This window comes from Narcine bancroftii, chromosome 3, assembly GCF_036971445.1.
Source record: "Narcine bancroftii isolate sNarBan1 chromosome 3, sNarBan1.hap1, whole genome shotgun sequence".
Taxonomy (NCBI): domain Eukaryota; kingdom Metazoa; phylum Chordata; class Chondrichthyes; order Torpediniformes; family Narcinidae; genus Narcine; species Narcine bancroftii.
Window position 1 is genome coordinate 210169359 of NC_091471.1, and position 27998 is coordinate 210197356.

Consider the following 27998-nt stretch of genomic DNA (forward strand, 5'->3'; position numbering starts at 1 on the left):
TTGCTTGGAGAAAAGGCTTTATTGGAGGTCGTGCAAATCAAATCTAGACTGAGCTTTCAGCATGAATTCAGATATTAATGTATTTTAAGGATCACAGAATATAACTCTAAACAATTCATCCATTTTATATTGTGTTGTTTTATAATAAATTTTCCAGGACTAAACTGCATTTTGATGATGAAAAGCAATGTGACAAAATTTTGAAACAATCCATGTTGAATGGAACAAAGGGCACATCAACTGCAAATCTCAGTGGTACCTTCTGTTTAAATCTATGAAGATTTTATTATTAAAACATTGAGAAGAAAAATATTACAAATGAATGATACATTTAACAAGAACATTTCCATCCCATTAAAGAAATTATATACTTGATCAGTTTAAGACAAATTATCTCTCATTACATTCATAACTAGGTGTTCAAAAACTTGTACCTGTTTTAGGAGCCAACAAGATTTGGGAAAAATTAACCCACAAAAAGGAATTCATAATTCACATTTTAATTATTAGCTCATGTAGCATATCAGACATTGTACAGTAAAGCCCCCTAGTATCTTAATACCAATGAGTATGTTCCCAGTTGCATGATTGGCATGCCTCACTGTTTGCCAATTTTAAACCCTCCATATTTTTATCTATTTATTTTCCTTGATATTTTTGCCAGTTGCTTGAATCCCTGATAACAGGAGTTTTGTTGTCAAATAAATTTGTAGAATAATAGCAGCTAGTCAGGTGTGAATGTCATCTCCTTGGAGCTCAGGATATGGAAATTTATCTCTACATCTCATTGGTTTCTGGACAATTGTAGGAGATATAAACTGGCAATAGAGTGGGAAGGAGCTCGAGCATCAACTAAATAATACCTGGTTGTGTGTTTGCATGCTTCTCTTAGGGAACTATTGGTGGAAGTTTAGGACATATTCCTCAAAGTTTCACTTGCAAAACATTTGAATTTTCAAAGAATGGTTAGCAACATTACAGAAATGAAAGTAGAAACTTGGAATGATGTTGTTGAGCAATGAGCAACATGCTGATGGACTTCATTTTATTTTCTTAGCTTCTCGCTTTCCTTCGTTTGCCACCTTTGTGCAGTAAGCATTGAACTGTGAGTCTGTGCCAAAGATTTTGTCCCAGTAGGTGAAAGTTGAAGCATAGTTTCCAATGAAGTTCATATGATGAAAATCATGAAATCGGGCCCCAGCATAAAAGGGGATCAGATGCAAGGGATTTATAGGGATATCATAACCACTGAAAATTTAAAAAAAATAAATTAATATAAAACCATACAATGGTTTGGCACAGAACCACATTAACTGAAATAATTTTCTCTCCTCACACACTAATTTTTGCCTTTGTTTCCCATTTCCAGCAGCTATATTTTCAATATTAAAAGGATGGAATGTTTGGAAAAGCTTACCCTCCTTTTGCACAAGTTATGCTTGTGAAATGAACCTTGATAATGGGAGACCTATAAGGAAACAGGTCAAACCAAAATTGACACAATCAGGTGGAGAAGAATTTGAGGTGTTTTATTTTAGCTGAGGAATCACTTGAGGGAAAATTTTATTGTGCAATGAGAAAGGTTTAATTGATAAGCTCTATCAAGGGATCTTGCAATTGTAGAATGTGTTTGAAACTGATGCAGATTAATATTTTATATTTCTAGGCAGAACATTAAAAGGCAGGATTTCCAAAGTTATCTGTTGATTAACTCCCTGTATCACACAACACAGATTAAAAGAGGAGGATAATGCAAATTAATGCATGGCTGAAGAGTGCAAGCAGGAGGGATTCAGTTTCTGGACTAATGAGATCTCTTCTGGGGAGGTTGGACCTATACAAGATGGGGATGTTGCACTTAAAATGGAGGGGAACCAATGGCCTGGTAGGGAGTTAGATGAAGCACTTGGGAGAATAAATTATTCTGACCCAAACGAGTAGTGTAACAAAGAAGGAAGATGAAGCAAATAGAGGTTAACACAAGCAGATCCAGTAGGCAGGACATGTCCAATAGGCTAAACTGCATTTATATTAATGCTAGAAATCTGACAGGACATGGATAGAATCATGGGATGGGAATATTCTAGTCTTAAAAATATTTGAGGGATGGGTAGTAGTGGCAGCTCAATGTTCAGGGATACAAATGCTTTCAACATGATAAGAGGTGGAGATGAGAGGGGAGATGGTTGCAATATTGATTAGGGAAAACATCAATATTTAGAGATATTCTGGGATATTGGGTTTCTATGGGTAGAAATAAGAAAATGGTCACTTTCATGAGATTATACTCAAGTCAACAGGAGTTGGAGGAGCAATATTTAGTGAGATTGCAGATAGCTATAAGAGAAGCTATGATGTAATTTATTCACTGGGGCTACCATAGTACAAAGGTATAAGGTGGAGCAGAATTCATGTTGTCCAGGAATTTTTTTTTTAAACATACAGCATGGTAACAAACCCTTTCAGCCCTCGAGCCTGTGCTACACAATTACACCCAATTGACCTACAAGCCCCTGTATGTTTTTGATGGGTGGGAGGACACCAGACCACACAGAACGAAGAAATGTATAAACTCCTTAAAGATAGTGTGGGATTCAAACCTGGGACGTTGTCACTGTAACGTTGTTGAACTAACCGCTACGGTAAGTATGCCACCCTTAAGCACATTTCTGAAGCAATATGGTTTTCAGGAACAAAGGCTGGACAAGAGGTTAATTGGGGGACCATTTTTAGACCATTGGCCAGAATGCTATTACAGGTAGTTTAAAATTAGTTCTGGAACAATATAGGACTGGTCCACTAAGTGAAGACCTAAATTACGGCAATGCTTATTTTAATATCATTAGACAGAAACTTGCAAAGATTGATTGGGCAAAGCTATTAGCAAGTAAAGAGATGTCTGGCAAGTGGAAGGCTGTTAAAAGTGTGATAGGTAATGTTCAAGAACAGCATGTCCCTGTTAGAGTGAAGGGCAAAGCTGGAAGGATTAGGGAGCGCTGGTTGAAGAGGGATATCGAGCTTCTAGTCAGGGAAAAGGACAGATGGTGTCTGGGATCAAGTGCATCTCTTGAAAAGCACAAGGGATGAGGGATTAATTGTAAGAAATTCAGGAATGCAAAAAGGGAATTAGATATCTGGTAGATAAGGCAGAGGAGAATCTTAAAAGATTCTATGTATATCAAGAGGAAAAGGGCAACTAGGAAGAGAGTAAATGACCTTAAAAATCCTTGATGGAAGAAAGCAGAGAGTGGTAGTGAGCCATGGTGTGTCACAGGGATTCATGCTCGGTATTTGCTGAATATTAGCTCAGCACAATTGGTGATTAATGCATCACTATTACAGCATCATCAAACATTTCTTTGCCCAACTGAACAATTAAACTTGCCGATCATGCCATGTATGTTTTCATCCAAATCATTGATATGGATGACAAACAGCAATGGTCTAGCAGCAAACCCTGCGGCACACTGCAGGTCACAGGCCTCCAGTCTGAAAAACAACCTTCCACCATCACCCTCTGCTTTCTACCATGAAATCAATTTTCTGTCCATTCTGCTATCCCATGCAACCTAACCTTCTAGAGTTGTGAAATACAGTCATGCGCCGTTTAATGTCCATGATATGTTCTGTGAAATAGGGTGTTACATAATTTGTACATTGTGCGAACACTATTATATTCTTAGCAAAGCTGAAGAGATATTGTAGTGTATCTGTATTGCAATATTTTCAAAAGAAAATTAAAGAGAGACACGCGATACACAAGATTGGATGCTGCTGCCTACAAGTCGAAGTTATATGGTAAACTTTTTACTTGTAAGTAGGGAAAGTTCACATTAAAATAATGATAACATAGGCATTACGATTATCAAGATATATGTATTATAGGTTAGACATGTTCTGTACCATTATATGCCTGGCAGTGCAATTGCTTGTAACTTTATGAGACCACGGACGTATACAGTTGGATACATATATACAGTTGGACTTTGCCCAAACGGACGTTATGCGGCGCATGACTGTATTGTCATCAGGGGAGACATTTACATTTTGAGCTCATCAGCTGAAGTAATAATGTAAATAGGAGACAAAGGCTTACCATCTTGTCTAATAAATTATTTTATCCTGGTTAATCAAGCAATAGATAGCTTATCACTTACCTATGAACATCAATAGTTTCCATGAGGCGGAGAGCAACCCAAGCCCACAGCAGCATGACATGGTTACAGAAGATCAGGATTCCAATGAAAAAGCCTGCTCCAAGGATAATGGTCTCCAATGGATGAGCATATTCAGCTTGCATGCCAAATGGAGACTAAAATAAAATAAAATATTTTAATAATATATGACCATTTTGATATGTGATAAAATTATAAATATTAGGGGAAAAAAAGAGGTTTCATAGATTGAATTTTTGCAATCTATCCTATCATGTACAAATTGTGCTGTCGTGTACCCCTCTAAATACAACATCAATCCAAACATCTTCATGCACTGCCAAACCTAGGCTACCCACAAATTCAAAATAAAACCATGCAATCTTGTAAATTTTTTTCTTTAAAAGCGCACAACATGGCAGAAGCCAATTCCAGCCATTGACACCCATGCCACCCAATTAACCTAGAACCCCGTATATTTTGGAAGTTGGGAAGTATTTGGAGCTCCTGGGGAAATCCACACAGACACTGGGAGGATGTGCAAACTCCTGACAGACAGTGCCAGATTCAAACCCTGGTTGCTTTGCACTGTAACACTGTTGTCCTAACCACTACGCTAACTGTGCCTTCCTCTGATATGCTTCCAGTGCATTTAGCTTTTTTGCAGGTGTAAGGTAAAACATCATGAGATGGGAATGTGTAGGGAGTTACCCTGTACAGGGCAGTAACAAGAAGGGGAGGTGTCCTTGTACTCCTGTTAGGTAAAACATCATGAGATGGGAATGTACAAGATGTAAATGCATCCTTGTACTTACAAGATAAGAGAGACATTGATGGATTGAGAGGCAGGAAGCTAGCAGGGAAAGGATAGCAACAGTTTTAGTCATTGGACAAGTAATGATATGATGATGTTCTAAGCATGTATCCAAGGGTATAAAAAATCACCATTTTGCTGATAACGGCAGAATGCATTCTCCGACTAACTTTGTTAGTCGCAAGTGTTACAATCCGGTAATAAAGAACAAAGAACCCTGATTTCGACTCAGCCTGGTGTTTGTCTCACTCATTCATGAACAAAGCAGACCTAACACAGGTCAGAAGAAGAATACTATAACAAAGTACTTCTGTATTTAGTCTCACATGAATAAAGGGCAATCTCTCTACTTTCATTTTCTCTCACAATAAAAAACAGACAATCCATTATATTTCCAAATCACTTGCTATATCTGCATATTAGCCTTTTATGAATCATGCAAGAGGATACCCATGTTTGCATTTCAGAACAGTAGTATCTCAAGTTTATTATCACCTGACTGTACAAGTATAACCCGACAAAACAATGTTCTCCAGACCTCAGTGCAAAACATGCAGACACACAACCAGACATAACACACATACAAACAAACATATGCAGGACAAGTATTTCATCTATACAAATAAATAAATAGTTTTGTACGTATGGGAGTCTCAGACAGTTAGTGTGAGCCTTTTGTTATGAGCCCAGAGGTCCCAAAAACCCAGCAGCAATAGAAATTCACCAAGACAAACAGTTAAAACAAAAGATGTTTTTAAATTTTCTTTCAACAGAAAAACAGGATCAAACTTTAACTTAATATCATTAACTTAACTCAACTTAAACCCCCTTCTAATTCTAAACGCACATATATGAAATGTGTACATGTTCAGGAAAGTTCTTTGCTTTAATAGTCTAACCATACACTTCTCAAAGTTCATCGGTATCAGGCAATTCTTATACTGTGCACAGAATTTTCACCAGGCTCTGGTACTTAAAGATAAATGGTTTCCACTCAGGAAGGTTCTCGTTGGTTTCAAAGAGATATATGTTGCTCATTGGATACACACACAAAATGATTTCCTTCAATCAGCCACTTCAGTGTCTTGCTGAAGAAACTTGCCCAATATGGGTTTTCCAAATGAAAACCTCTTCTTCCAGGTCACCACAGAGTTCTTCTGGTTTCCCTTATTTCAGAAGAAACACACTAGTCAGCCATTTTCTCTTGTAAGGACCACAAGGGTTTTGAACAGGCTGAACTCACAACTCACAATCCATCTTCAAAATGGGGTTTTCAACAAGCCTGCCAACTTGCTAAGTTACAGCCTCCAAAAGCTACTGCAGAACTATAGAACTACCTTCTTTCCCCCTCCCTCTCTCTTCCCCCCAAATAATCACATTTTTTTCCTCTCTGCTTGCAAAACCACATGACCTCTCTTAGAACAACACACTGCAACCAGATAGATTTCTGGCACCAGAATCAGTTTCTGAACCTGAACATCTGTTGCTTTAAAGACAATAATCCATTTATTCCACATCAGTCCACTTAACACCTACTTGTGAATTCTTCATAGGCATTTTTCAAAGTCTCTGTAAAGTCATTGTGGACATGAAGTCTTTGATTACGCATAGCTCTTGCATTTCAAATGAGATATCTTTTGTGAAATGATAATGTCTGTTTGTGAAGTGACCTACACTAACCCCCCCCCCCCACACACACACACAATCTACCCCTTTTAAAAACATATTTATATATAAAATAGAATATAACCCATAACACTTTGGTCATTCAACATTCTCACTGTGTCCATGGGAGAAGCTGTTCTCAGCCTGGTGGTGCTGGCTCCTGTATCTATTCCCTGACGGGAGCAGCTGAAAGATGCTGTGTGCCAGGTGGAAGGGGTCCTCAATGATTTTGCACAGTCTCTTCAGACAACAATCCCGCTAGAACAAGTCAACAAGTGATCCTATCTGGTACTCCTGTGGATTGACCTCTGATCCATTTCTCTGCAATGCAGATGCAAGTCAAGGTTGAAAGGAAAAAGTGTGCTTCTATGCTGGAATCTGAAGAGGCCCGAGAAACTGAAATCAATGTTGCTGAGTGGAAGAAACGGTCTTGAATTCTAGCAACAAAAGCAGAAAAGATCAACCAAGTTGCAGGTAAGCACCATTTTTTATTCTTCTTGCCAGATCTCCCACATGGACTGCAGAAATGTTGTTTATAATTATTTTCAGATTTTGGTTCAATTGCTCAATGCTTCAGAATAGCATATGGCCACTAACACTGTATGAAGTTCCAGTCTCGAGCATGGAAAAGCTGGAGAGACTGATCAACTCTTATGTAAGGAAGTGGCTTGGTTTCCCAGATGCCTCAGTAACATAGGGCTCTACAGCAAAGGAATCCTAAAGCTACCCATTTCCAGTCTTTCTGATGAGTTTAAGTGCACCAAAGTAAGACTGGAGATGATGTTAATAGAAGCAAGTGATCCATTTTTAGCTCAAACTGCTGTTATCCTGGATACTGGGAGGAAATGGATCCCAGAATCAACTAAGCAAGGAAAGGCATCACTCAAGCATAGGAACATTGTGGGCCAAGTGCAGCAAGGGAGAAATGGTCTTGGGGCCAGGACACCAGCCTGGAACAAGGCTGCTCCATCTCAGAGATGCAGGCTTGTGACGGAGGAGGTACGTCGGCAGGAGGTGGCGGCAAGGTACGCAAAGACCGTCACTCAGGCAAAGCAAGGGCAATGGACGAGATGGGAGGGAGTGGAGAAAAGGAAGATCTCCTGGAAAGAGCTGCAGGAGATGGAGACATTCAGAGTGAGCTTCACCATCAGGGCTGCATATGATGTCTTGCCGTCTGACATGAATCTCTATCTTCTTAGTATGGAGAGTACCAACATGCTCCCTCTACCAACTTCAGCAACACTAGAACATATTTTGGTGGGCTGCAAGACCAGCCTTATTCAAGGCTGATACACCTGACGTCACAACTAGGTGCTACGGTGTCTTGGAGCAGTGCTGGAAAATCGGCAGATGAGTGTTAACGCTCTACCTCCCCCTTCATCCCAATGGCTGTTAGTATTTGTCCAGGAAGGTGAGGTTCAAGATGGAATCATCACATCAAGATCAGATTCCGGGTGGCTAGACGGGGCACGTGATTGGAAGATGACTTAGGCCAGAGGCTCTGGTTCCCAAATGAAATTGCAGAAACCATCCTCAGATCAGACCTTGTTCTGTGGTCTGCCTCACTCCATATCGTTTATATAATCGAGCTTACAGTGAAAGAAGAAACAACCAGACAAATCAATCCTTATTTGTTCGTAAAATTATGTCGATGCTGAAAATGGAGCTGCTCATGCCATGTTTCAGACTTGCGTCTTCTACAAAACTTTATATATTCCACTGTAGATCTGCTAAAGGCAGAGCTGCTGAAACAAATACCAGAAACTGCCGTTTATTCAAACCATGCACGTTCCTTTCTAGGGGAGATGACAGGCTCACGGGAGTGATGTCATAATGCTGCTGAGAGGCCTGGCCGCTCCCCTGGCATCGCGCTCCTGCATCCTGGAACCACTGTGCGGTGGGGGGGAAATCCCTGTGCCCTTCCGCACTGGGTGTTGGCTATGGCGATTCGGCCCGTCATGTGTGGGGTTGACTCTTTCAATTGCTCATAGGTAAAGCTCAAGGTCACTAACTTTGTTTTGAATACTACAGGCATTCAGATAAAGTTCCCTTATACTCATTGCGCATTTAAAATCCAGTAATCTTTGCCTGTTTAAAATCACCTTCAGCTGCAGGCAAGGTACTGGAACACTGAAGGGTAGCTAATTTTGCCTTTATTTAAGTAGGGCTACAAGGACAAGCTAAAGAATTACAGCCCCGTGAGTGGTGTCAAAGTTACTGGAGGGGATTCTAAGGGACTGGATCTACCAGCATTTGGAAAGGCAAGGACTAATTAGGGACAGTCAGTACAGGTTTGTATATGTGAAATTGTAGTAGTACTAATTTAATTGTGTTTTCAAAGAGGATTGGTACATTGAAGTTGATGTAGACAAACTCCCAAATGGTTGGCTCATCCAGAAGTTTAGAAGGTTAGATCACATGGGATCCAGGATGAGCTAGCCAATTGGGTTTAATGTTGGGTTTTGGAGGAAGTAGGAGAATGGCAGTGCTTTTCAGATTGGCCTATGACCAAGGGCACAAAGAAACAATTTTGTTGCCCAATATTCATTTAATTCTGATTTTATTTCATTGCTTACTTATCAGTTCGACTTCCAAAGTAGAACTTGATAGAAAAGAAGAAAAAACTTTGTTTCAATCTCTCAGTTGTGAGATTTTAAAAAAAACCATAGCCAAAGAGAACATAGAACAGTACTGCACGAAAATAGGCAAGACAACCCATGATATTATCTGTGCCAAACATAAAACTAAAACTGCTTTTTGCACATGATTGATAGATATATATATATATCTATCAATCATCTCTATACCCTGCATATTAATTTATCATGAGGCCTTTTAAATGGTAAAATTATGATTGCTTCTATCATTACCCCCTCCAGCACATTCCAAGCACCTAAAAGAATTTGTCCTGCACAATTTGTGAGTGCCTGGAATCCCTTGTCAGTGGAGGCTGGAACAATAGAGGCATTTAAGAGATTCTTAGACAGGCACATGGATGAAAGAAAAACAAAGGGTTATGAGGTAGGAAGGGTTTAGTTCTTTTTTTGATAGGAATACAGGTCAGGACAACTTGGCCACTTTCAAGAAGTTAGGCACCTGGACCTCCAGATCCCTCTGCAAATTAATGTCCTGCAATTAACTGCACATCTTCCCCTTATATTTGAGGTACCAAAATGTAATGCTTCACACTTATCCAGATTAAAGTCTATCTGCCATTTCCCTGCCCATATTTGTAACTGATCTATATACAGTTGTACTCTTTGATAGCCCTCAACACTGTTCACAACTCCACCAATTTTGTGTCATCTGTAAACTTTTTAAACCACCCACCTACCTTTTCATCCAAGTAATTTATTCATATCATGAACAACAGGGTTCCCAACCATGATTCCTGCAAATCACCATTGGTCATGGATCCTCAGCCAAAATAATACCCTTCCATCACTGCCTTCTATGGGCTAGCCAATTCCAAATCCAAATTATTAATTCATCATGGATTCCATGCTTTTTTTCCCTTCTGGTTCAGCCTACCATGAAGGATCTTTGACAAAAGCCTTATTAATCACCATAACTTACAAAGTCCATCATAAACACAGAACATTTTAGCTGCACCAAAATCCTGCAGAAATGGCCTCAGTTTAATGGGAGAATAAAACAAAATAGATAGATTATGGCCAATAGTACATTTAATCTTTTTCTGAAACTATCCAATATATGAAATTGCTTTCCTTGTCTCAGTAGAATAAGTCTTTACATTTCAAAGAATATATATTTTGAAAGGTTCAATAACATATTTTTGAAAACTAATCTCATAAATAATAAAATACTTATCTAAAGCCACTTTCAGGTGGAATCATCTGGAAAATGAGGCTCCGGTGCAGCTGCGGGTGTCTGCGAAAGGACGTTCAGGTAGCAACGCTGAAGGTGGTGTTCTGCCACCTGAAAGCTCTGAAGCGGGCGGGGGGGGGGGGGGGGGGGGGAGAGGGGCTGCAGAGCAAATGCCGGTTCCTGAGTCCGGGCAGGGGCAGCCATCTGACAGCTCGCCTCCCCACTGCCTGACAGGCAGCCGGCGGGTGAATGTGGGACTGGGGCGGCCGGCGGGGGGCTTTTGTGGCCATCTGAAAGTGGCTAAAATCTTAAAAATCCACCAATATGTGGCAAATTATGAAACAGGACAAAAATAATCTCCATCGGAGCCTGAGCTTTAAAGAGAAATTTATGGTTTATCAAAAAAGGGTAACAGTTTATTGTTAACTCCAAATAAAAGGGTGAGCCTTTTCTGCAAATATAACATAGCTTTGAACTTACTGAGAAATCATGGTGCATCTTGTGAATATATTTGTAGATCTTCTTATGATGCAATAATCTATGCAAGAAGTAATGCCAGGTATCTTCAATAACTGCACAACTAAAGCACTGGGCCAGTAGTATGTACCTAAACAGATGCACAGGAAATATAGGAAAGCACATTTTCCAGATAATACAAGAATCACAGGCAATATTGGATTCAAAACCTGAGGACAAATAGCATTTAGCAATGTTATAATTGCATCATCATTACTGGAGAAAGATATACTCTCCCATAAACCCAATCTACAATTCTTTTAAAATATTTAGTTGTAATACAGATAACAATCGAGGAAGTTTGAAACTATCCCAAGCAGGTCTGGTTGCAAACAATAAGCCCCATGTAAATACTCAGGTGGAAAGAGCCTATAATGAGGTAAAATTAAACTGGATTAAATCTTTCTCTTACTTTGCTATGCCCTCACCACCACCACCGCCATTTATGCTTTCAGTTACTGCATCCAAAAATGAATCCTATGAATAGAGATCAGAAAAAGTACATTGCTCTGCATAAAAGCAATCTCTCCAACAATACTGATAGGAGACTCCATAGTCCATAGGAGTACAGGCAGAAAATTTTGCGCCATAAATTAGACTCCAGGATGGAATGCTACCTCCCAGGTTCCACAGTTGACAATATCTCCAAGTGGTTGCTGAACATTCTCAAGGGGAGGATGAGTAGCCAAAGGTCATTATACATGATCATACCAACTACAAAGGTCAATAAAGGGAAGAGGACCCGCCAAGGGATTTGTATAGGGAGTGAGGAGGCAGGAAACTTTGGATTAGTTCCAATACCATGTGCTGTTGCAGTAGGAACAGAGGACTGCATGAATGCATGGCTGAGGAAATGGTGCAATGGAGAGGGGGGGGGAGGGAAATGGACAAAACTCCATTATTTGAATGCAGGCACACTGACAGGCAAGATGAAATCAAGGCATGGAAAGGTGCATGGGGTTGGGATCTAGCCACTGCAGAAACATTGCTGAAGGAGGGACAAGACTGGAAGTTCAGGATTACAAATGTTTCAGCTGCAATAGAGGTGGAGATTAAGGAGAGTTGGATACAAAGAGGGGAAGTTGCTTTTCTGATTAGGGAGTATCTCACAACAGAGGACATCCCTGGAAGATCATCCAGTGAGGCCATATGGGTGAAACTAATACAAACGGAATGAATGATCATGTTGTTTGGGATTATACTACTGGTCCCCAAATGGGCAGTGGAAATTAGAGAAGCAAATGTGCAGGGGGATCCCAGATAGTTGTAGGAATAATAAGACTGTAATTGTCAGGCATTTTAACTTTCTAAATATCCTGCCAAAGGAATTTCTTTAATCAAGCAAAATATAGACCAGAGAGGGGCAAAGCTCAACTTCCTCTCGTGAAATAAGGCAATGCAAGTGACTTCAGTGATGGGGAGGGTGGAATTTTGGGATCAGTGACCTTAATTCTGTTAGTTTAAAATATAGTGCCCTCCATAATGTTTGGGACAAAGACACTTTTTTCCTTTATTTGTCCCTGTGCTCCAGTTTTAAATTTGTAATCAAACTAATCACATGTAATTAAAGTGGACAATCCAGATTTTATTCAAGGTTATTAATATACATATTGGTTTGACTATATAGAGATTACAGCACTTTGTATACAATCCCCTCATTTCAGGGCACCATAATGTTTGGGTCATTTGGCTTCACATGTGTTTGTAAGTACTCAGGTATTTTTAATTGCTTAATTGGTGCAGGTATACGAGAGTTAGGTTTGTTTCTAAGCTTTGCATCACCTTTGGAGTCTGTAGTTGCCATTTTTCAACATGAGGACCAGATTTGTGCCAATGAAAGTTAAAGAAACCATTATGAGGCTGAAATACAAGAATAAAACAGTAGGGGACTTTGCCCAAACCTTAGGATTACCAAAATCAACAGTTTGGAACATTGTTAAGTAGAAAGAGCGTACTGGTGAGTTCAGTAATCACCCAGGGTTTGGTATTCCAAGACCTCCACTGCTGATTACAGAAGAATTCTCAACAGTCTACTCAGGGATAGTCAGCCTGGCTTTGTGAGGGGAAGATTATGACTCACAAGCTTAAATGAGTTTTTGAGGAGGTAACGAGAAATTGGTGAAGGTAGGGGAGTAAATGTGATGTATATGGATTTTAGAAAGGCATTTGACAAGGTCCCCCATGAGAGACTCATTCAGAAAGTCATGAGGCATGGGATCCATGGAACCTTGACCGTGTGAATTAAAAATTGGCTTGCATGTAGAAAGCAGAGAGTGGTAGTGGATGGAAAATATTCTGAAGGTCAGTGACTAGTGGAGTTTCACAAGGATCTATTCTGGGGCCCCTGCTCTTTGTAAATTTTATAAATGATCTCGATGAAGTGAAAGGATGGGTCAATGTTTGTGGATGATACAAAGTTTAGACGAGTTGTGGATAGCGCTGAAGGTTGTTGTAGGTTATAGAAGAATGTAAGAGTGATGCAGAGATGGGCAGTAAAAGTGGCAGATGGAGTTCAATTCGGGTTGGTGTGAGGTGATGCCTTTTGGAAGGTCAAACCAGAAGGCTGACTATAGGGTTAATAGTTGGATATTTAACAGTGTGGAGGAACAGAGGGACCATGGGGTCCAAATCCATACTTCTCTCAAGGTTTCTGTGCAGGTTGATAAAAAAGGTAAAGGTTCCATTATTGTCATGTAATACTACATTTAGAATGTAACATAGATGAAATTATTTGACTTTTGTCTAACGTAAGGCAGGCAGAGAGTCGCCACTTTGTCCAGCACCCCTCACTGAAACCTACAGCACCTGGTGTTGGGATAGTTAAGAAGGTCTATGGGATGCTGGGCTTCATTAGTAGGGGAAATTGTGTCAAGAGTCCTGTTACAACTCTACAAATCTCTGAGGAGTCCACACTTAGAATATTGTATTCAGTTCTGGTCACCTCATTATAGGAAGGATGTGGAAACTATGGAAAAGGTGCAGAGAAGATTTACCAGGATGTTGCCTGGATTAGAAAATCCATCTTATGAGGCAAGGATGGCAAAGCTGGGACTTTTCTCTTTGGAGCGAAGGATGAAAGGAGACTTGATAGACGTTTGCAACATTCTGAGTGGCATATATAAGAGCGTGCTTTTCCCAGGGCAGAAATATCAAACACCAGAGATCATATGTACAAAGTGAAGGGAGTAAAGTTCAGGGGAGACATCAGGGTTTTTTTAAAAATAAATACAGAGTTGAGTGTGCCTGGAATGCCTTGCCAAGGGTGGTGATGGAGGATGAAACATTGGGGGCATTTAAGAGACTCTTAGGCAGGCACATGGATGAAAGAAAAATAGAGGGTTATAAGGTAGGAGGTGTTTAGTATTTTTTGGTAGGAATACATAGGTCGGCACAACATCGAGGGCAGAAAGTCCTATACTGTGCTGTTATATTCTATACTTCTTTACTTTGGCTTGGCTTCGTGGACAAAGATTTATGGAGGGGTAATGTCCACGTTAGCTGCAGGCTCGTTTGTGGCTGACAAGTCCGATGTGGGACAGGCAGACACGGCTGCAGCGGTTGCAAGGGAAAATTGGTTGGTTGGGGTTGGGTGTTGGGTTTTTCCTCCTTTGTCTTTTGTCAGTGAGGTGGGCTCTGCGGTCTTCTTCAAAGGAGGTTGCTGCCCGCCGAACTGTGAGGCACCAAGATGCACGGTTTGAGGCGTTATCAGCCCACTGGCGGTGGTCAATGTGGCAGGCACCAAGAAATTTCTTTAGGGAGTCCTTGTACCTCTTCTTTGGTGCACCTCTGTCACGGTGGGCAGTGGAGAGCTCGCCATATAATACGATCTTGGGAAGGCGATGGTCCTCCATTCTGGAGACGTGACCTACCCAGCACAGTTGGATCTTCAGCAGCGTGGATTCGATGCTGTCGGTCTCTGCCATCTCGAGTACTTCGACGTTGGAGATGAAGTCGCTCCAATGAATGTTGAGGATGGAGCGGAGACAACGCTGGTGGAAGCGTTCTAGGAGCCAGTACAGGACTCATGATTCGGAGCCGAACTGGGTATGACAACGGCTCTGAACACGCTAATATTTGTGAGGTTTTTCAGTTGGTTGTTTTTCCAGACTCTTTTGTGTAGTTTTCCAAAGGCGCTATTTGCCTTGGAAAGTCTGTTGTCTATCTCGTTGTCGATCCTTGCATCCGATGAAATGGTGCAGCCGAGATAGGTAAACTGGTTGACCGTTTTGAGTTTTGTGTGCCCGATGGAGATGTGAGGGGGTTGGTAGTCATGGTGGGGAACTGGCTGATGGAGGACCTCAGTTTTCTTCAGGCTGACTTCCAGGCCAAACATTTTGGCAGTTTCCGCAAAACAGGACGTCAAGCGCTGAAGAGCTGACTCTGAATGGGCAACTAAAGCGGCATCGTCTGCAAAGAGTAGTTCACGGACAAGTTGCTCTTGTATCTTGGTGTGAGATTGCAGGCGCCTCAGATTGAAGAGACTGCCATCTGTGCGGTACCGGATGTAAACAGCGTCTTCATTGTTGAGGTCTTTCATGGCTTGTTTCAGCATCATGCTGAAGACGATTGAAAAGAGGGTTGGTGCGAGAACGCAGCCTTGCTTCACGCCATTGTTAATGGAGAAGGGTTCAGAGAGCTCATTGCTGTATCTGACCTGACCTTGTTGGTTTTTGTGCAGTTGGATAACCATGTTGAGGAACTTTGGGGGGCATCAGAGGCGCTCTAGTATTTGGCAAAGCCCTTTCCTGCTCACGGTGTCGAAGGCTTTGGTGAGGTCAACAAAGGTGACGTATATAATGAAGAAAAATCCCTAAAACTATGTTCAACAGATCAGAAACACTTTTCAGCAAGCAGGTGTGTATACAGTATGTCAATGACAACTGTTTGCAGAAGATTTCTTTAACAGCAATACAGAGGATGCACTGCAAGAAAACCACTAGTTAGCCACAGAAAGGATGGCCAGATTACAATTTGGCAAGAAATATCTAAAAGAGCCTGCAGAAATTTGGAAAAAGGTCTTGTGGACAGATGACACCAAGATTAACCTGTATCAGAGAGATGGTAAGACCAAAGTGCAAAGACATAAAGGAACTGCCCAAGATCCAAAGCATACCACCTTTGCCATGATTTGAATCTTGTAGTGTAGCCTCTGTATTTCTGTTCATGAAGTCTCTGCAGACAGTATAATTGACGCATCCATATCTACCTCCTGAAAAGAGTTTCTGATTTGTCGGACAGGGCTTTGGGGATTTTTCTTCATTAGTTCCCACCGTTGCTATTTGTTTCCTGCTGCGCAGGTGGTCACTTGGGATGAAGGTTGTTGGCATCCGCGGAGTCTGTGTGGTTGCTGTGTTCGTCGGCAATTTTGTGTACCAGGTCGCGTCCCAGTTAGCAGGCTGCTACATGACCCCCCCCCCCCCCACCCAACAGAACTGGCGATCAGAGCACTGATTGCTACTTTTGATGGCCTACCTCTGCTTTTTGGGGGCTGCATGAAGACCAGTTGGCTAATGTCCAAGTGTGCTGGTTTGAGGTGGTCAATAATTAAAGTCTCTTCCTTACTGCTGATATTTAGCACACATTGTTTGTCTTTTCTTAATAAATCCAGTTTCGTCAGGTTTTACTATTTTTGGTACAGACAGCCAATCTGTTTGCTCATAGTTTTGCTATTATCTGATTCCACCTGCATTGAATTCAGCCATCGTTATTGAATGAAGATCTACCGGGACCAATGCCTGAAGAGGGCGCACAAAATCAGTGAACCGGTGCGGACTCGAAAGGCCAACATGGCCTGTTTCCGCTCCGTAAATGGTTATATGGCGAGAATTCTTCTGTCATCAACAATGGCAGTTTTCCTTAGAATACCAGTCACTTTGCGATTACTGAGCTCACCAGCACGCTCTTTCTTCTTAATGATGTTCCTAACAGTTGATTTTGGTAATTTTAAGGTTTGTATTATTTACTGTTTTCACAATAGTTTATTTGACATTCATTGGCACAAATCTGGTGGTCATGTTGAAAAATGGCAACTATAACGCTAAAGGTGATCAAAAGCTTAGAAGCAAGCCTAACTCTCTTATACCTGCACCAATGAAGCAATTAAACATACCTGAGTACTTACAAACACCTGGGAAGCCAAATGACCCAAACATTATGGTGCCCTGAAATGAGGGGACTATATACAAAAAGTGCTGTAATTTCTACATGGTCAAACCAAAATGTTTATAAATAACCTTGAATAAAATCTGGAATGTGCATTTTAATCACATGTGAATTGATTGATTGCAACTTTATAAATGTGGCACACTTGGTCAAATAAAGGGAAATGGTGGCTGCACCAATGAAGGAGGGCAATATAGGTAAGAAAAAGGATAGGATTGGTCCACAAGTTAAACTCCTGACTTGGGATGAGGCCAATTTTGATAGTAGTAGACAGAAATTTGCAGAGGTTGATTGGGAGAGGCTGTTTGCAGGCAACCAGATGTATGGCAAATGGAAAGTTTTCAGAAGTGAGATAATGAGAATTCAGGAGGCAGTGCATCTCCCTGTTAGAATGAAGGGCAAGACTGGCAGGAGTAGGGAATCCTGGATGACCAGAAATGTTGAGGCGCTGGTCAAAAAAAAAGGAGCCATTGGGTCAGATATAGGCAGCTAAGACTAAACTAATCCCTTTACGGATATAGCGAATGTGGAGTATACTCAAAAGGGAAGTCAGGAGAGCAGAAATTGGACCCGAGACAGCTTTGGTCAAGGAGAATCCAAAGAGATTCTAGGAGTACATTAAGAGAAAAAGGTTAACCATGAAGAGAACCGGGTCCCTTAAGGATCAATGAGCTCATCTTGGAGTGGAGCTGCAGGAGATAAAATGTGTTCATAAAAAAATATTCCTTGTCTGTATTTACCAGGGAGAGAGGCATGGCTACTAGAGAACTTGGAGAAGTAAATAGTGATATTCTGCAGGTCTTATCACACAAAAGGTAGACAAATCCCTAAATCCTGACTAAGTGTATCCTCAGACATTGTGGGATGGAAGAACTTGCAGGGGGCCTGGAAGGAATTCTTATATCATCATTAGCTAGGGAGCTAGGGGTCAATATTGTCCCTTGAGAAAGGCCGCAAAGACAAGCCTCTTAACTACAAACTAGTGAGCTTAACATCAATCATGGTTAAGTAACTGGAGGGGATTCAAGGAGACAGGATAGAAAGGCAAGGGAAATAGTGTTTCACAAATCTGCCTGAGTTTTTTGGAAGAGATGACCAAGACTGATGAGAGTAGGTCAGCAGATGTTGTCTTCATGGCAAGCTACCTCATGGTATACTGGTACAGAAGGTGAGATCACTTGAGATCCAGGAAGAACTCACAAATTGGGTGCAAAATTGGCATGGCAGTAGATGACAGAAGGTGGTAATGAAGAATTTTTTTTTCCAGATGGGAGGCCTGTGACCAGTGGTGTGTTGTAGGTATTGGAACTGGGTTCACTGTTGTTCATTTACATTGACAATTTGGGTGACAATATAGGTTTGCAGGTGACATTAATATTGGTGTTATAGTGGATAATGATGATCCTAATCAACTGGAGCGTGGCCAAGGTATAGCAGATGGCATTCAATTTGGTCTGACATTGTGTTGCACTTTGGAATGTTAAACCAGGGCAGGCTTTGCACAGTGAATGGCAGTGCCTTCGAAAGTGCCTATAGAATAGAGAGAGTTAGGGATACGGGTACATGCATAGTTCCATGGAAATGGTGAATCAGATGGACAGGGTGGTGAAGACTTTTAGCATGCACACTTTCAACAGTCAGGGAAGTGAGTACAGGAATTTGTACATCATGTACAGTTGTACAAAACGTTGGTAAGGCCACATTTGGAGGATTGTATTCTTTTCCGGTTACCCTGCTTTAGGAAGAATGTCATTAAAATGGAAAGGGTGCAAAAATGGTTCACAAGAATGTTACCAAGACTGCAGGCCTTGCGTCTAAGGAGAGACTGGATGTGCAAGGGCTTTTTTCCTTGGCGTATAGAAGGCTGACCTTGTATTAAGTCATGAGGGACTTAGAGAAGGTGAAGAGCCAGTCTTTTCCCCAGGATCGGGTGTCCAGAGGGAAAAATTTTAAGGTGAGAGAGGAAAGTACAGCTTTCCTGTGCAGAAACTGGCTGCATAACTGGAAATATTTTGAAGGATGGGTCAGTACAACAAGGTGCCTATAAGTGAATTTTGCCACTGGCACATTCCAAAGGAGACATACGAAAGAATGCATTGAAGCCTGGTTCATCCAATGCAAAGGGTTTATGGAGAAGAACTACAATCCAAAGCCCTGTCTTCACTGGGCACTAAAGGTCTAGTTCTTGTGTAATAGCCCCACAAACACCTGAAGGACATACTGTTCAAAAAGACTTCATAACCGGCATTGATGCTTTGTACACAACTTCACAACACTCTAAAAGTATAGATGGCAATATTCTGAACATATCGACGATTTGACAGTATGATGTACCTCTCTAGGGATAAGAGAACTTAATACAACCTAAGTGTAGTCATTGAACATAGGATTATTTTTTTAGATTCAACATTTAACTGATGGGTTGTCTGTTAGCTGAGGTAGATGTAATATTAATCTGTTTGAAGGAGAACACAGTTCTCTTCAGTGGTCTAACTGATTCAGTCTCTCAGCCAATAGATTACATGACAATTTACAAAAAGGGAGTAGTTTTTTTTACATTAAAACAAAGAATTGGGACTACCCTGCTTCACTCCAGGCCTTGAAATGTGGAAGAGTGCTGGAGAAACTGTTGGTAAGATGTACACCGTTAAAAAGGTGGGGAGTGTTTGATTAGTGTCCCCTGTAGCATTGAGCCATACCTGCACTGAATCAAGGGGTGGTGGGGCATTGAGTGATTTTTCCTTGATCATTGTATATACCAGTTCATTGTATGTGTGTGTGGGTATTTTGTTCCCATGCTATTTTCCCCACGTTCATTATTAATTGTCTGCTATTTCTTTCCCATGGCTGCTATAAAGTGTGTGTGTGTGTGTGTGTGTGTCTATTTCCCACACTTGCGTTCTGTAAATAAACTCCTTCCACATCAAAACTGTGTTCAGAGTCCTTGCCTTTGAGATCTACCAAGCCTTTTTCCTCACTCACAACTGCTGAAAAAGTATTTGACAAATGGCCAAAACCTATACCCAGACTTTGCAGATCGTCAGTGTGAATAGCTTGGATATTCAGAAACATTAAAAACAATTAAAATGAGTGATGCCAGTAAATCATTAAAAAGTGAAAATAAGAAGGATGAGAGATGGGCACAATTGATTCCTTCTGTTCAGCAAGTTCTTTATCAGGATTCAGTCTTTTAAAATTGAAATAGTACCACTAAAAAACTTAGCAAATTCATTTTTTGGCAATCACAGATCTCTGATCACAGTAGTAGGGAAAAGATCCTGAGGGGATTGATTATTTGGAGGAGCAGCGACTAATCAAAGATAGCCAGAATGACTTTATCAGGGAGCAGCCCTTCTCTGGCTGGTCTGATTGGATGTTTTGAGAAGATAATGCAGTTTTTATGGATAACTAGCTTGGAAATAGAAGATAAGAGGATGATGTCAAGAGTTGGTTTTGTAATTGGGTGTCTGTGATTAGTGATGTTCCATAAGGATCGGTGATGGAATCCTACATGTGAATGATTTAAATGTGGATGCCAGACACATGATCAGCAAGTCTGCAGATGACATGATGCTGCAGTGTGGAGAGTAGTCTTTATCTGCAGGTCGATATCGATGTGTTGGTGCAATGGGCTAAATATTAGATGAAAGTTTAATCCTCATAAATGCAATAAAAATGAGATCATGCTTTTGTTTTTGGAGTACTACTGAGGCAAGGACATGAACTATGAGTGGAAAGGTCATAGAACAGATGGATTTAGCTTTGCGAGTCTAAAGATGCTCGAAGGTGGTAGCGCAGGAAGATAATATGGTTAAGAAGGCATGTGGAATTCTGACCTTACTAGTTGGGTAAATGAATACAGGAGCAGGGAAATATTCTAACTGGATTTTATGTGCAGTTCTAGTCACCACATTGTAACAAAATATGTTGGTGCTAGAGAAGATGGAGAGAAGATTCAGCAGTCGTTGCTGAGTTGAGCGTTTTGGTTACAAGGAGAGACTGGAAAGGCTTGGTCTGTTTTCTCTGGAAGAGAGATTCAGAGGGGGCATGATTAAGGTATATAAAATCACCAGGGGTGATAATGGTAGGCTTCAGGAATCTAGAGGACACTGATTTAGAGTAAAGAGTTAGAAGAGAAACAAAAGTGAACTTTTTCACACAGCAAGTGCACCTAGAATCCACTGCTGAAAAGAGTGAGAGCAGCAGAGGCACTTATAGCATTTAAGGGGTGCCCAGAAAAGCACTTACATTGCCTTGGTAGAGCAGGCTTAGGACCAAGTGCTGGAAGATCATATTAATACAGATGTTCCAGTAGTCAGCATGAATATGGCGGGCCAAATGGCCTATTTCCATGCTATATGACACATGAATAATAACAAAAATAGAGGAAATAAATTAAGAAGTACCATCTTGGCATGGTGTCCCATGTATAGGGAATACTGAAGTATTCTGTGAAATAATAGGTCCCACAGATCATGGGTAACTGGATACAGAAATGGTTGAAGAGCAGCACCTTGAAACATTTCCATTGCCTCTCCCAGGTTTCTGGTTTGTCCTGGAAAAGAACAATGCACAACATAATATGAATACCTGAGAAAAGTAATAGAAGAGAAATCATATCAACTGCTATCCATTCAGTCTATTCAAGTTTATTGTCATCTGACTGCACAAGTACTACCTGATCAAACAGCGTACTCAGGTCCTCAGTGCCAAACATGCAGACACACAACCAGATATAACACACATATAGACAATATGCATGCAGACTAGTATTCATATACACAAATAAATAAATAAATATTACTTCACAAATTTGAACGTCTCGGATGGTTAACGTGAGCAATTCCTTTGGCCGTTCAGCATTCTCACTGCCCGTGGGAAGAAGCTGTTTCTCAGCCTGGTGGTGCTGGCTCTGATACTCCTGGATCTATTCCCCAATGGGAGCAGCTGAAAGATGGTCCTCAATATTGTGTGTGCTCTCATAAGACGAAGTATTCAGGTAAGCTATACAAAACTATGAGGGGTAATGCAAACAGGCATTTTGCACTGGGGTTTAGGTGAGATCAGAACAAGAGGACATGGTTTAAGGGGAATTTCTTCAAGCAAAAAGTGGACTGAGCTGCCAGTGAAGGTGCTGGATGTGGGTTCTATTTTAAGAGAAGATTGGATAGTTACATAGATGGGAGGGATATAGTCTGGGTTGAAGTTGATGGGCCTAGGCAGAATAAATAGTTTGGCACAGGTTAGATGGGCTGAAGGGCCTGTTTATATGCTGTAGTATAGTATGGTTCTATGTTACAGAAGTAGCAACAAATCATTTTGATCAGTACATGGTCATAATGTTGAAAACGGAGGTAAAACACGACATTGTGGTTGAAGTAAAAACCGGTCTGGGCACTTTTTAAAAATATTTTATTCTGAGAATTTTCAATCAACATACAGTGAAAATGAAGAATAATCAAAAAGTAAAACATCAATATCCATAATATGTTTTTAAAAATACAAATATCAATCTGCATGTTGATATTAAAGTGAGAGAAAAGTCAACATGTGATTCATTACAAAGAAAGAAAAATTACAATAATTCTCAAAAAATGCAAATTCAATGTCCATGTTGAACCAAAGGAAGAGAAAGAAGAACAAAATAAAGAGGAACCCTCCCACTCTGCAAGAATCAAGAAGAGAAAGAATAAGAAAAGATTGAAAGATTGGCTTCACCTAGGATAAACTCCACTCCCATCAAGGAACAAATAACCTGACTTATCTAGGACCCTCAAGGGGTTGGGGGGGGGGGGGAGTGTCAGGGGGGAGGAATCATTGAGGATTTACTCTGATGTACTTTAGGTATGAATTCCATATTGTTGAAAATACGTCATACCTGTTTCTGAGGTTATAGGTGATCTTCTGCAGGGGAACACAATTATGCATTTCCATCTTCCGGCGGACTAAACCTAATTGGGAATCAGACTTCCAAGTAATTGCTGTGTTTTTCATGGCCACTACTAAAGCGAACTTAACAAATTTTAATTGCTATTTCGGCAGCCTCATTTTAGGACTTGCGTCTTCTAAATTTCCCAATAAAAATAATTCAGGTACCTGAGGGTATCTAATTCCAATGATTTTTTTCCAGGAATGATTTTTTTTCCAAATCTTCCCAGAAAGGCCTCACTTTAGCACATGACCAGGTCAAATGCAAAATAGAAGTACCTATTTCTTGACCACATCGCAAACATTGGTCTGATATTTCCAATTTGAATTTATGCAACTTTTGTGGTGTAAGTTATAGTTGATGGAAGAAGTTATATTGTACCAGACAACACCTTACATTAATCGTGTTAATCATGCCGTCCCGACACAAGTCAGACCAGCAAAATGGATCAATTTCTATACCCAAATCTAATTCCCACCTTTGTCTTGATTTATCAAATACTTGTTTAGGGTTTCCCACCTGAAGTAAGAAATAAATTTCGAACCAGAGTGTCTATTTCACTACACTTCAGTAAGGTTAGTGCTGGACCTAATTTGTCCTTTAAGTAAGATCTTAACTAAAGATAGCAGAAAAAATGTATTTAAAATTCCATATTTATTCCTAATTTGCTCAAATGTCAAATTGTCTCTGCTCATAACAATCCTCAATACACTTGACCCCTCTTTGGGACCAAGTGTCCAGGATTTTATTATCAATCATTAATGGAATTAACATCTTTTGAGCAGGGCTGTTTAGGTGAAAGATTCCCCCCCCCCCCCACCCCCCCGCCATTGACCATTAATTTTATGCTAATTCATAATTCTAAGTTAATTTGTCAATAGAGACTCTGGAAGGCTTACCGTTCTACAAAAACTTCCTGATGCATTTATTAAGAATTTGAAAGAATCGAATCTCTGAGGTACAGGAACAGGCAAACTTTGCAAAAAAAAAAAAAAAAAATTCTACTCTAGGCAACACATTCATATTAAGACAGTTGACCCTTCCAAACAAAGTTATTGGGAGGGCCATCCATTTATTAAGGTCATCCTCAGTTTTCCAAAACAAGGGAAGATAATTCAGCATATAAATTCTGCAGGTTGCTATCTACCTTGACACCTAAATATTTAAACCCAATGAGCAGCCACTTGAATTGAGAATTTCTCTTAATTTGTTCATAATTCCCATCCATAAGTAGCATAACTTCGCTCTTGTCCCTTTTGACATTATAACCCAATATAATCCCTAAATCTTCCAATTTAGACTGCAATTTTTGTAATGAGTTAACTGGTTCTGTCAATATCAGAACATCATCACAAATAAACTGATTTTATGTTCTTCCTGATTGATCCTGAAACCCTTTATGTCTGGATCTAGACGGATGGATTTCTCTAAAGGTTCAATAGCCAGGAGGAAAAAAGCTGGAGATAATGGGCAACTTTGTGCTAGATCTAGAAAGAGGGAATGCTGATGAAATTTGACCATTAGTTATTTCTTTAGCTTTAGGATCAGAATATAGAGCTCTAACCCAACTAATAAATGTCCTAGTCCAAATTTTTTCAGTACTTTAAAAAAATCCCACTCCAGTTTGTCAAAGGCTTTCTTTCTCCGCATCTAGAGCCACGGCAACACTCAAGTTATCTCTTGTTTACGCCAGATGTATAATACTGAGCAATCTAGTGTTATGAGCCCAAAGGACCCCAAAACCCAACAGCAATATTCACAACAAATGGTTACTTAAACAAAAGTTGTTTTTAATTATCTTTAAACATGAATACAGAATCAAACTTTAACTTATCTCTATTAGCTTAACTAACCCAAATTAACCCCCTTCTAATTCTAAGCACACGTACATGATGTGTGTGCAATTTTTTTAAAAATTCTTTGGTTCATAGTTCAATCTCATTTATCATTCTTCCAAGTTCTCTGGTTGTAGGCAACTCTTATACTGTGCACGGAATTTAACATGTATAAAGTTCACCAGGCTTTGGTGCTCGAAAGGTAAATGTTTATTGCTTAGGAAGGTTCTCGTAGGGTTTGCAGAGAGAGATTTATTGTTCCAAGATTTCCACAACTAAGGTACCACCATTAGTCACCTTAATGTCTTGCTGATGAAACTTGCCCCATCAGGGTTCTCCAGATGATAACCTCTTTCTTTCAGACTATCACAAAGTTCCTTTCTGTTCCACTTATTCCAAGAGAAACATCAGACAGATAGCACTTCCAGCCATCCGCCACTCTGGAGTTTACTGATTCAGTTCCAACAAGCTTCCTGGCTTGCTCTGTTCAGCTGTTTTTCAGTGTCTCACACACACACATACACACACACACACACACACACACACACACACACACACACACACACACGCTGAGAGAACTTGTTCCTCCCTTCACCCCCCACTCTCTCTCTCCAACTGCCAGAAAGCCTGTGTGACTCTCTCACTTGCAAACACTCGACCTTCTCCAGCAAACAATAGGAGTTAGCCTCTTGCTCCCATCCGTTGTTTTAAGTAAACAAACTTCTCAGGAGTGACCTTTCTGAGCACTTTCCAGAAAGATCAGAAGCCTAGTAAAAATGTTCAACACAGACGACCTGTCTCCAGTCGATTCATTTGATGACATCATTTCAATTAGCAGCTACTTGTGAAATGTGCATAGCATTCTCCATAATTTCTGTAACGTTATTGAATATGAATTATTGTATTTCAAATAAGATCTATTTTATACTGTATGTAACCTACTCTAATTTTACCAAATTCTCCCAATATATATCTACATTACACTACATACAATGTCTGCCAATTGCCTCCCTTACACAGCCAGTTTGATTAGTGTTTATTAATTTAAGCAAGTAAGTTGCCAATCTATTTGCCAAGGCTTTGGCAATAATTTTATAACCTGTATTAAAAAGTGATATCAGTCTAGAAGACAACGGTTTCAATGAATCAGGTCAGGTCATTAGGTGTATTTAAGGGAGAGATTAATAGGTTCTTGATTAGCCAGGACATCAAAGGTTATGGGGAGAAGGCTGGGTACTGGGGCTGTGTGAGAAAACATATCAGTTCATGACTAAATGGCAGGACAGACTCGATGGGCTGAATAACTTATTTCTGCTCCTTTGACTTATGGACTTAAAAATACATGATGTTTTCACAATCAAGATCCAGAAACCATCAACAGTTAAGTGAGCAAATAAAAAAAGAAAACTGCTGGCCTTTGCAGGAATGCCAATAAAAATAAAGTTGACAAAAATATTGGGCGGGATGTTGCCAGCCCGAAGCTGGAGTTGCCAAAAGCCCACACGTACTTCGGCATCAAGTGATGCCTCTAAGTAGAAGCTCGCAGTGGTGACTTGGCCTCTGCAACTATCTGATGGCCAGTTGACACTTTGACACGAGCAAAGATCTTTGAGCGATGTTGAAATGTCTCTGCTCAGCCAAGATATTCATACACATTTTAATAAACACTCCTCCTGAGAAGGACTGATGGCAATTCATATCTCGAGCCATTTCAGACTAGCACCTTTAACAGTGTAGTAAAGAAAACCAAAACAGACCGAATTGTAGTGCTTGTCAGGCAGTGGACCCTCAGTAAAAAATGATGATGCCCAACACCATAAACAAAAAACAGAAAATATGGGAAATGATCAGCATCTGGTGAAAGCAAAGAACTGGTATTGCAAATCAAAAACCTTCAACAGATTACCATCATTTACAAGTTTTGTTTCATTTTTGTCCCTCTTTGCAGATATTGTTAAAGAACATTAAAAAAATAACAGCAGGAGTAGGCTATTCGGCCCATTGAGCCTTCTTCACCATTAAAAAAATCATAACAGATATGATTTATCGCAGTGTAACAGCATTGGGGTCAAATAAAGGTATCTGACAAGTCCAAACCACACTGCATTCGACTCCCGTCAACCATTTGCATTTGAAGCTCATGGCACCCTTATTTTTGTCCCTTGCTCAAAAGCAAATATTGTTGGCCTTTATTTGAGACAGTCCTCATTCCAAAGTAAGTGAAGACAAATTTTAAACCAAAAAATAAAACTGACAGATGATAAACCCCACCTTTTCAATGTAAACAGGAAAAGTAGAAACACAACGCTGGGGAACTCAGCAGGTACTTTGCATAGCAAAAGCCGCTTTCAGGTGCAACGGGGGATTCTTGGAGCAGGATATTATACCTTGAGGAGAAGGGTTAGGTAGGTCAATCTGGCCAGGTTCAACACTTTCAGGGGGCCACCGACAGCCGCATAGGAGTACAAAAGGCTGCTTTCCTGTCGGGGACTGTGGCCCCCTGAAAGTGGCTAAGGAGAAAACCAATGTTTTGGGCTCAAACCCTTCATCAAGGTATGAGCAAAATAATGCAGGTGACCCAGCCTAAAGGAGAACTTCAGGGTAGGCTTCCCTCGAAGAGATCTCGCAGTGAAGGCAGGAGGAGGCACGGTCAAACCGTGGACTTTCCAGAGCAAAGAGAAAGAAGCATTGCCAGCTGGGTTTGAGCCCTTCACTCAGAGAGCACTCCCACCAATGCCCTTTACCTGCTGGATTTTGTACTTGTGCATGTACGGAATGAACTGGAAGATGAAGCCGGGTAAACAGAAGGCGAAGTACACCAATTCGTGGACGAGCAGGGAGCCCCAGGTGGCGATCTGAAACTTGGTGTAATTGCTCATCATGTAATTCCAGGCGCTGCGGAAAGGTCCCTGCAGCGGGTTTTCGGGGAGCAGCGAGTCCACATACTGCACGGCCAGGCGAGCCGAGCTCACCAGATCTCCCCCGCTGCCGTTCATCCCTCCAACTCCGGCCAATTGCCCCACACCGTCCGATGCGCGCACGCACACACCCACAGCCCGGGCACCCCCTCGCGCTGCGATCGGCACTTCGCCTCA

General features: G+C 40.7%; 1 protein-coding gene across 1 annotated transcript; it reads right to left on the reverse strand.

Annotated features, from left to right (window-relative positions):
• On the reverse strand, positions 1-27998 carry LOC138758090 (methylsterol monooxygenase 1-like). The gene is made up of 5 exons (XM_069926511.1): positions 27648-27998; positions 21546-21694; positions 10942-11068; positions 4158-4312; positions 1-1248 (listed from the first exon to the last, which is right to left on the reverse strand). Exons 1-5 carry the CDS (start codon positions 27897-27899, stop codon positions 1041-1043), a joined length of 891 nt encoding a protein of 296 aa, XP_069782612.1. The 5' UTR covers positions 27900-27998; the 3' UTR covers positions 1-1040.

Coding starts and splice junctions, on each gene's coding strand:
- LOC138758090 (XM_069926511.1), bottom strand. CDS start 27,899: ATGAACGGCAGCGGGGGAGATCTGGTGAGCTCGGCTCGCCTGGCCGTG. Junction 11,069..21,545: donor TGGGACACCATGCCAAGATG/GTACTTCTTAAT, acceptor GCATCTGTTTAG/GTACATACTACTGGCCCAGT. Junction 4,313..10,941: donor AGATGCACCATGATTTCTCA/GTAAGTTCAAAG, acceptor ATTTTATTTTAG/TCTCCATTTGGCATGCAAGC.